We start from the raw sequence: 10,339 nt of genomic DNA, 5'->3' as shown, positions 1-10,339 counted from the left end.
CTCGGGATTTGTTTTGCTTTCGGAACGTGGTCCTTTCTGAATTTGGAGAGAGCCCCGGAAACCCCCTCATAGTCGGGAAATACAGACGCTGCCTTCAAATGCGAGCATATTTGTTCACGTGACCCCGAGGGAAGATTGTACTGATTGAGGCTGAAACTTTCACGCCATCCAGCCCAAGAGCGCAGCCAGGCCTGGGGGCTGGGAGGAGGGGCGCAGGAAGCTTGGGACCCAGGCACCTTCCCTGGGGCAAGACCCTGGTGGAGGAGAGAAGGAAAGCCTCCACCCTCTCAGCTTGGGTTCAGCGCAGCCACAGCTTGGCCGACTGCAGAGGGGTGAGGACTTGAGAGTCTCTCCGGGCAAAGACCTCTGACCCTGGCCCGGCCTTCTGCCAGACCTACCAGTGGATTGGACATTTTAGAGGTTTCCTCTTAAAAGCCTTTGTGGAAAGGACTATGAAAAAGAAATCCGGGGCTTCCCTAGCTCCTCAATGTTCTGTACTCCATGTCTGCACGCACCTAGACAAGATGTCCTGCCCGTCCCCCAGGCTGCTGTCTGTCTGCTTTCCCCACTCACCGCCAGGCACTTAAGTCTCACAGCACCCGTTCCTGCCCTAAGGTAGGACCCGCTGGTTCTCAATTCTGGCCTATCACCCTGCCACCCCCGCCACTCCTTGGGGGCATTGGCTGGGGTTCGCGGACCCAGCAGGCAAGCTGCCACTTCTGAACCAGAATAAAAAAAAAAAAAAAAAAAAATCCGCCTAGCAGCAGGGCAGGCCCTGGCGTGACCTCTTTTCCTGGCGCTCTGAGCACTACACCCAAGTGTTTTGGGGTCTGGAGTCACCTAGGCGAGGAATTCCTGCCCACCTCGATCTGTGTGAGTCCAGATCTGCTCAGAGCCGACGGGATCCTGTATGATTCCGGAACTGCTCAGAGCCAACGGGATCCCGCAGACCCAGCAACAGCCGGCGCGGCTTCCCGCTTCCTGCGGTAACTCCAAGAGGGCTAGGGGGCCTACTGAATCGGGCTTACCTGGGGATAACGAGATTTCTATTTTAGAATTACTGTATCAGAACACACCTCACCACTCTGCAAGTGACTAGATGAGATCGGCGGTAGATATTCTGCTTGTAGGAAGAAGAGTTAAGCGAATCTCGGTCAAGGCTCACTCCTGGGTTGTAGAGAGCCCCTGTCTAACCTCTGGTCATTCTGCCCTCACCCTAGAACCCCCAGAAGATGGGAAACTCCCTCCCGAATTTGGCTTTCTCAGTTTCTTAGCGACTCTGCCAAGAAGTTGATGTCCCATGGCTTGTATGGCCTCTTAAGAGGCAAAATGAACCCCAAAGCTATAAATGAGCTCCAGGGAAAGGAAAAAGGTCTTGAAACCCCAATCTAGAGGACCTGGCAGGTTCCAAAGAAAGGGTCACTGGATCCATCTCCCAAACTTAACAGAGAGTTCCCTCCTTTTGTTCACCTGGCCGGCCAGGGCTCAGACCCATTTGGGGTGCCTGTTGTAACGGACCTTAGACTAACCCCACTCCACCCCCATTCTGAGGACCCCGCCCCCAGGCCTCCAGCCAGGGGTTGAGCTCGCTGCGGACTGCAAGTGTTAATTCCCCAGTCAAAGAGGGGGGCTGCTTTGCGGGAATTCGTCTCCAGGAAAGGATCTAAGCCTTCTTCAATCGGAGCATATGTTCATAGAGCAATAAACCGGAAAGATTTACAGTCCTCGCCCGGCCCCCAACAGCCTCACACCCTTTCAGGAATTACTTACGATGATTTATCACACCAACCCGGGCAATTGTCACACTGATAAAATAGCCCGGGCCTGTGCCCGCCAAGCCGGGCCTTGGGAGGCTGTTGGAGGCCCGACCTCTAGTGAGATTGGGAAGCCTTTTTGTGGGTTCCTTTCTGAACCTACCAGGGGATGTCTGAGTGGATTGAAGTGGGTGGGGTGAGCAGGGAGACGATTCTCATTGAGAAAAATGCAAGCAGAGAAAGCACCCGGAATCTGCGTGCAGGAGTCACTTGCTAAGCACATAAACATTTGTCATCTTTGAATAATTGAATTAATGTGTTATTGTTTGAATGTATAATTCATAACGGGGGAAACTTTGTTGCTATCCTGACGGAGAAATACACACACACACACATCAAAAATTTAAAACTAACATACACACAACTCTAAGCTCTAATCACACACGGCCTGCTCTCTAAAATTCTCCTCAAAGTCAGTGGAGGCACAGATGTTGGGGGTGGGGGGAAGTGAACGAAAGGACTGTCCATTGAGAATCCCGGGTCAGAGCCTGCAGCTAGAAGAAGAGAATGTTTGGTACTGGCCCCCGTCTCAGGGACGTGGCTAGCTGGGGTGGAGTAGGACCGAGCACAGTCCAGTCGTCTTTAGAATGTCAAATCTTGGAGTGGGGGTAAAAAGAGACTGAAAGGAGAGCAAGAGACACTGTCGCTTTTGTGGCTCACCACAGCCTCGCGCTCTCGAAGGCTTCCTCTTGCTTAGGTTGCTCCGACTTGGAGGGCTTCTTTTCCTTTTGTTAGATATTCAAAAAAAATATTACAAATCCGAAACTAAAGAGAAAGCAAGAAGAAACTGCTCGCTGGAGCGATGAGCCGCTGAGCTAGGGGTGGGGAAGGCGGAGAACGAGAGAAGTAGCTTGGAATCATTATCTGTTGGTTAAAATCCGCCTGGGGTAAAATTTCAACTCGATTTTATAGCCTTCTATTATGACGCAAAGAAAAATTTACGAGCCTCGCTTGAAAAGAGGGCCAGGGCCTTTTCTCGCTGGTTTAAGAATAGGCGGCAGATGCGGTGACAGCGACCATTGTTCCCGGTAGACACAGGCGACCGGGCAACCTCGGCCCGCGTGCGCCAGGAGTGTCCCCAGCCCGGCGGGATTTTTTTTTTTCTTTAAACTCCTGTTGTCTGGGGAGCAGGCTGCGCGCACCCTCACCCCCTGCACCCTCACCCCTCGCACACCCTCGGCATCCTTATCCACACCCTCTCTCTCTCTCTCTCTCTCTCTCTCTCTCTCTCTCTCTCTCACTCACACACACACACACACACACACACACACACTCCGCCGCCCGTAGTAATTTTTCATAAGTGCAAAGCTTCGCTGAACCAAAGGTCACCATCCAAGCCACTAACAACTTCTGGCCGGCGCGCGGTTCCAAACCAGAGAAGCAACGGCAACTATTAGTCAGCGACTCTGACAGCTAAGTTCATTAAGGATTGAAATCTGATGAAATAAAAGTAGCCCAAATATTTACCTGCGGGCCGCGCTCAGCGCCCGCCGCGGGGCCGGGTCTGCGGGCGAGGGGGACCCCCCTCGGCGGGCCGTGTTCTCGGGATCCCTGCACTTTCCAAGTCGGAGAGAGCCCTTTGCGTGGCAGATTAATGACGACTCCGTGTTTCTTAAGGGACGTGCTGAATTAATTATTTCGCCAATCACGTGGTCGCGACTTGTAGAAATCTATTCTTATCATCTTCCTCGCACTTTGAAAATTCTCCTGGTTATGAGCGGCCCTCCCCCGGCTGCCGCCGAGCCCCGGCCGCCCAGCCCGGCGTGGGGGGCAGGGACGGCTCCCCAACATGGCGCCGTCTGCCGAGGGTCCGAGTTACTGTACTGTACTCAGCGGGCTCAGCTATGGACTCGCTTCCTCCTCATCCCTGCCGGTGATTCAATACACACAGCGGTATTGATGTATTGGTGGGCACAGGAGGAGCCATTAACCAGAAGACGGGCAGAGGACAATCATAAAATGTGTCTGAATATTTAAACTTCTGTCTGCACACTTATAAATACACATGTCCACGCGTCTGGGTCGAGCCCTTCCATATATTAAGGACATATGTTCTATTTTATGTATTCTACTCATTTCCTGTCTCCAGCAAGACACCCCCTATCTCTTTTGGAACTCCTGTCTTGGCCCCCTCTTCAAAGCTGAGGCCAAGATGTGGGAAAGCCCTCGTGATAAAAATAGTGCATGGTACTTTTTCTAGTAGAGAGTGTTTATTGTTGTTTGAGGGGCCAGAGGGATTCAGGGAAGGGGGGGCAGGTGTTGGTAACCACAGAGGGGTTCAGCAGCTCCAGAAAAGTAGGAGTCCAAGATGGGGGGCTAGACAGGTCAGGTCGGAGCAACCACCAACCAACCAGTCTCAGCTGGGCCCAGAACAAACACTCACCCCAGTCTCTGGAGAGTGGGAAGGTTTCTCATAAAAGGCATCAGGAAAACTTCCTTGGGTGAGGGGGGGGGGTCCTAAGAACTGGCCAGACAGAAAACCTATTTGGAGCCCCCTAGTAGTTCAAGCAGTTGCTTCTCTTTCTTTCAACAAATAATGCCCTCCACCTTGCAGCCTGGATCTGGCATCAGGCTTTCCAATGCTCACAAAGTAAAGAAGTCAGACTGGGAGTGGATGGAAATGTAGAACTGCTAGACCTTACATGACTTTTAACTTTCACACCATAGGCCCCAAATAACTTGGTGTCAATTTTATTGCAGAAAATAAAAAGATAAATTGTTTATAATGAATGCTGGTTTTTGGGAAACTTAACAAAGAGTCTCTATCAAGGCACCAAACAGGAGGGAGATTTTACTACACCTTTTATTATTTCAAATATAGATCAATGAATTACATCAAAACTACAGGCAACAATTAATATAAATAATACTTTAATCAGTGGTGGTAAAACACGGTCAATTCTATTTTTAAAAAGCATCTTTGTGAGCAGACTCCAAGGGGCTGACTGACAATGTCACCTCTCAACAAAAGGCTGCAATGAACGAAGTGAGGTGTGAGCCCGAGGCCCACTCCTCAGCAAAGGCTCCACTCCTCAGCCCCAATCACCACCCCACACAGGTTTTAAAACACCCAAATAAACACTTCTGGCTCATATTTGGGGGAACAAACTGGAAACAAAGAACAGCAAATGGGCACCAGGGCCTTTCTACGTCTTGCTTTCTCTACAGCACGTTCCCAGATGGAGATGCAGTTCCTTCCCTGCCCTAGGTGACCAGGGTGGGGGGGGAGTGCGGGGGCTACCCCTTTCCTGGTCTTTTGGGTCCTCTTTTGGACCCAAATGGATACTAGGGTTCGAATGGGACTTCAAGACTGGCAATTGCTCTTTAGGCCAGGCAAGAGCCATTAGCATTTCAAAAGACAATCCCTCCCAGCTGAGTAGTAGAGCTGAGTCTTAAAAACAAAGAAGTTGTTTCTCGGGTTAAGTTACTTTCCAAAGTAGTGGGGCTATGCTTGGGAAGGAACCAGGGTTTTCTTCTGGAAAGCGTACTTTTGGCTTTCCCTTGGGGCAGGAGGAAGAAGGGGTAGTATTTGGTCTGAAGCTGGAGGAGTAACCAGGACTTTGGAGAAGAGGAGAAAAAAAAATCTATATAATAATCTTCATAGTAAGTATATATGGTTGAATCTTGTGAAAATATATACTCCCCTGACCCAAGGCCGTGGTTCAATATTTGCTCAGATTTGGCTTTTAGGAAAGAATCTTAGCAACTTGCCAATTGGCCCAAGGATAGCTAGCTGCCCTTTTCAAACACAGCATCCAAAGAAATTCCGTGTTAGAGGGACAGGGAAAAGAGGAGAAGGGTAGTTACAGTCCAAAAGGTTAAGGGTTTAGAGGTCAGTCCTCCCGGCTGAAATACAACCAATCGAACAGAAAATTTGCCCTCTGGGTGAACCTGATTCTGTAATTTAGCCCAACTTCAGTAAAATACCTTTTCAGCTTCTCAACGTGAGGGCGTCAGAAAAAAAGACATCTTGACTATGTATGAACTCTGTGCTTTTTGTCATAGAAACAATGATGCAAATAATGCAGGAATATCCATCTTTAATATCCCGACGTGGTGATATTCAAGTATTGCCATGTGCAAGTCTGAGAGCCAGGCTCACCCCAAGGAGGGACAAAGAGCTTTCCCCAGGGTCGAATACAAAAGACCAAGGCTTGGAAGATACTTCAGAGAAGCAGAATTTCAGTTTAGGGACTTCAGTTGAATCCTTGCCCTCCCTCAGCTCTCAGGAGACACAGAACCAAAGCCCAGGCCTTTTCCTCCTCCACTGAAATCTATTTTAAAAACAACCGCTGAAACCTTCTAAAGTATTCTGAAATACTGAGAAAAGTAGCAGCACTATTGATCTTATGAGTAAAATTTAAGTTTACCCCTCCCTATTTCTTACTGGGGTGGGGGAGACTGCAGTCAGGAGTTTCTGTCTGGAGCCCAAGCTTTGGGGTTCAAGCTTTCAAAACCTCATTTCATTTGAGTGTATAAGCTCCATCATCACCTTTGACCCTTATCTTCCTCGTCGTTAAGGGTTAGTGTTTTATGAAAATGAGATTTGAACTCTTCCCAGACGAGAAATAAAAGTAAATAAATAACTATCCTTACTGTTGTTTGAGCTTGTTCTAAAGCCACTGGCTTCAAGGTAAAGCCACTCGGCTTCAAGGGGACCTGAAAACTTTGAGGCTTTTACAATTTCTACTTGTAATTAATGTCTTGAGAAACACTTCAGAAAACACACACACACACACACACACACACACACACCCCTCAGGGAAATATCTTTAAGATCAACTTTTGTGGACTTCCAGAGTCTATTAGTTCCTTTTTAAAAACAAGACTTCCTCACCTACCAACCCTCTTTCTCCCTACTGCACAGGGCCACCCACCCTCCATAGGCCATACACTGATTGTGATTCCTATTTTTTTAAAAAAAAATCTGCTATGTGGAGGTACTTGGAGCATTTGGAATTCAGTTGGAAAAGAAAATTCAGAAATTACCTGATGACCCAGGGCATATAGGTTTTGTTTTCTTTCCCCGGAGAAAAATATTGGGCCATTTGTTTCTTATTTCCCCTTCTCTTTCTTTCAACCACCTTGCAAACACAGTGCTGGAGCAAGCACATGTGGAAATACATTTTCAAAACTCAGTTTTCCTGGGTCCTTGACTTCCCTCTGGGAGAGTTAAGGGCCTCCTACACATATTTCCAGGGGATGGGTGGGAGGGAGGAGCTCAAAATCCCAAATAGGGCCAGAAGAGAGTCCACAGATATCTAATTCAGCCCCCTGAAGCTCGATTCTTTTCACTAGCCTAAGGTTTTTGGCACACAGGTGCCAGGGATTTTCTGTAGTTCATTCCCCCAACAAATAAATATTTAAGCAAATATAATCAGAACATAAAATAACCCGTTTCCACTTCCTTCTTGGATTTATTTCTTTGGGCCTGGGCCACTGGGAGCAAAGCATTTCTCTTTATCACAGCAGAAATTATATAGATAACTCAGAAAGTTCTGAGACTCTCCCTCAGCTCTTCTGTTCACACTGAAAGCACCTAGCACTGGGTGCTGGCCTTCTGCCTCAACTACCCCCACAGCTACTAAGTCTCGCAGCCCCCTGAAGGGGTGGTGTGGAGGAGAATGTTCAGGTTCCCACTGGAGTAAAGCCTCCAACCTTCATTTGCAAATTCAACATCCAACAGCAGAGATTTTCATGAGTTTAATGACTCGCCAAGGTTTTATGTTCTCAGTAGCTCCTGCCATATGATAATATACTTAAAGAAGCCCGCCCACCCTCCCACCCCATCCCTTTAGGGAGGGGGCTGCCCTCGGGCAGGATGGTAACCTAGTCCGAGAGCGGCCTGCAAGTCCCAGGTCCACCCCCACAGTACCTTAGAGCCCAGGGAGGTGACAGCAGGCCCCGCCTGCACCCGCAGCTTCGCCTCAACCTGGAGTGCAGGGAGGGATGGGCCCAGGGTCCCCACTTCTATAGGGTCGTCAGGTCCGTATGGTGGTCCTTGGCCATGGACTGCAAATGCTGGCCGGGGGCAGCTGAAGAGGAGGAGCAGGAAGATGAGGAAGAAGAAGAAGACCTGCCCTTGGTGTTGGGCAGTTTGTGGTCTTTTTTCCACTTCATCCTCCGGTTCTGGAACCAGATCTTGATCTGGCGCTCTGACAGACACAGGGTGTGAGCGATTTCAATCCGACGGCGTCTGGTCAGATACCTGTTAAAATGAAATTCCTTTTCCAGTTCTAGGACTTGCTGTCTGGTGTAGGCTGTCCGGGAACGCTTGGGCTCCCCGCCGGTGTAGTTGGGGTTCACTGTGAGATAAAACAGACAGGACAGCCAGGTCAGAGCCCGGCCACTAGTTAGGCCCCTGACTTGCCTCTGCCCTCACTTCCTGGCGCGTCCTGCAGCCCTCGGCCCTCCCCGTGCTCCAAGCTTGCCTGTTTCCTCCCTCCCGCCCTCTCCCTAAGAATACACATACTCCCACCCAACCCCTTCCACGCACCCACTCCCCAGGCTCACATATCCTCAAAGGTGCTCCCTTCTCCCTGGCCCACCAAGAGCTCAGGATCTCCAACATTTTGGAAGTGCCCTTCTCCCAGGTCTGCGTTCCCTCTGCTGTGGAAATGGAGTCCTCCCCCACCCCACCCCCATCCCCACCCCCTTTTGCGCCCACAGCCAAGCAGCCAGCCACATGGTCCCGGCCTGCTCCTTCAGCTATAAAAATTTATGGAGAGAGTAATTGTGGCGCCCAAGGAAGCTTCACAAGCCCCCACCCACTCGCACCCCCTCCAGGGGGCCCAGGCCAAAAGATGTGAGTAGAGGTGGGGGAAGGCTGAAAGGTCGCTACACCCGCTCCTTACCCGAATTCACATGCACCTTCTTCATCCAGGGGTAGACCACAGCCGGCTGCTTGAGGGCTGTCCCCGGGGGCGGCTGCTTGGGGCCGGTGGGCTGGCTGCAGGCCCGGGCGCCAGGCAGGGGCGCAGGCGGGGGCGCTGGGCACGGCTCTCCCGGGGCACCGTAGTGATTTCCTGGGCCACTCGGCTCCTGTCCGTGACCCCGCGCCGGTAGCGCTGAGCCAGGCCCCTGCCCGCCGCCTCCGAAGGGTTGCTCACCGAAGTCGGGCCGTGGATAGAGCCCCGAGGGCTGGAAGTCGGAGCCCTGTGCGCCGCTGCCGTAGTAGTCGGCTCCCTGCTCACCTAAATAGCCACCCTGCAAATATTCCTCGCACGGAGGAAACTTGGGGTCCACGTACTTTGAGTTCACCATATACGAACTCATGGCCATTAATTTCAGAAGGTAGAAAATACTAATTTTTCTCGTGTTGTCTTTTTTTCTCCTTCCATTGGGCCCTCCTACTTGCTGTCAACTGAATAAAGTTGGGCGGCCATGTGACCAGGCCAGCCAATAGGAAGGGAGCGAGTTTATCACCGGGTTTGTGAGCATCTCATAATTTTAACAAATTTAACTAAATAACATACGTGTAATCAAGTGACTTGCCATGCCACATTTGAGAGTCCCTGACAGATGTTAATATAGTTCCAATTCTATCCCCAGTACCCCTGTTCTCAGCAGGTTACCCCGGCTTTTGTCTTCCACCGACTTTGCTAACCTCCCATGCCCTCCTCACCACCATCGCCTGAAGCTGTCTCCGAAGTGGGCACAATTCCAGGAAGAGCGAATTCTCCTATTGGGGTGCAAAATGAGGAAGAATGAGTGTGGGCAATGTGGCCTCTGAGTTGGGTAGAGAGCGTCCCAGGCAGGCAGCCTGCCTGGCCAGCTGGCGGGAGTCCTGGACTCTGACATACAAAGACCTGTCCTGGCTTTGTTTTCACCAGGGTCACCCAAAAGTTACCAGTATCTGGCGGATCTGAATTGAGTTAGGCAATGAGTAACCGCTATGGTTTTCCGCCCATGTCCAGGCTGGGGTGTTTCTAGTTGAAGTTGGGTCTTGATGATATGGCAGGAGGCCCTTCACTGTCCTGGGTCTGGTAGCTGTGGATTGGGTCAGGTTGGGATGATGGTGAGGGGACCTTAACTTTGCCTAAATGTACCCCAAAGGTCTCCAATGGCCTTTTGTCCAGATTGTATTCTTCCCACACAAGGGTGCTAAAACCAGGTGAGCCCCATTTGGGGACCGTCATATCTCGATATGCTTCTGAAGGAACAGCTGCTGTAGGAGCTTGCTGGTCTTTCACCTCACTCCCCAGTACCCTAAAACCTGGCCTTTTGGTCTAACACTCAGACAACCCCTTAAGCACCTCCTGGAAGCTCTATTGGTAGAAGTGAAGGCTTCTCCAAGAAAAGACTGCACAATGTCACCAGAAAAAGTCGATCATCCTGGAATCCAAGGTATGAAAAAGAAAGAGGTGGCTGGCCGGCTTTGCGGCCCCAATTCTCGGTGCCTTGTTCTGGCTATGTCGGAGACATATGAAGTTTTTGCATCGACCATATATTCCCCTAGAATCGAATCTGTGACTATGTGGGTACCACACAAATTCGGTTCTACAGGGTATATATAGACAACGTTA

The 10,339-nt window shown here is 50.4% G+C and overlaps 1 protein-coding gene across 1 annotated transcript; it reads right to left on the bottom strand.

Moving 5' to 3' along the window:
* Window positions 1-7,652: 7,652 nt before the first annotated feature.
* Hoxd4 (homeobox D4) lies at window positions 7,653-10,339 on the bottom strand. The gene is made up of 2 exons (XM_087900061.1): window positions 8,669-10,339; window positions 7,653-8,119 (listed from the first exon to the last, which is right to left on the bottom strand). Exons 1-2 carry the CDS (start codon window positions 9,093-9,095, stop codon window positions 7,785-7,787), a joined length of 762 nt encoding a protein of 253 aa, XP_087756187.1. The 5' UTR covers window positions 9,096-10,339; the 3' UTR covers window positions 7,653-7,784.

This window comes from Myodes glareolus, chromosome 21 (assembly GCF_982192425.1).
Source record: "Myodes glareolus chromosome 21, mMyoGla1.1, whole genome shotgun sequence".
NCBI lineage: Eukaryota > Metazoa > Chordata > Mammalia > Rodentia > Cricetidae > Myodes > Myodes glareolus.
This window is presented reverse-complemented; position numbering and strand designations above follow the sequence as displayed.

What these genes read in the sequence shown, in the direction of transcription:
- Hoxd4 (XM_087900061.1), bottom strand. Translation starts at nt 9,095, where the DNA reads ATGGCCATGAGTTCGTATATGGTGAACTCAAAGTACGTGGACCCCAAG. An exon ending in GAAGGTGCATGTGAATTCGG is followed by an intron (nt 8,120 to 8,668) that starts GTAAGGAGCGGG and finishes TTTATCTCACAG; the next exon opens with TGAACCCCAACTACACCGGC.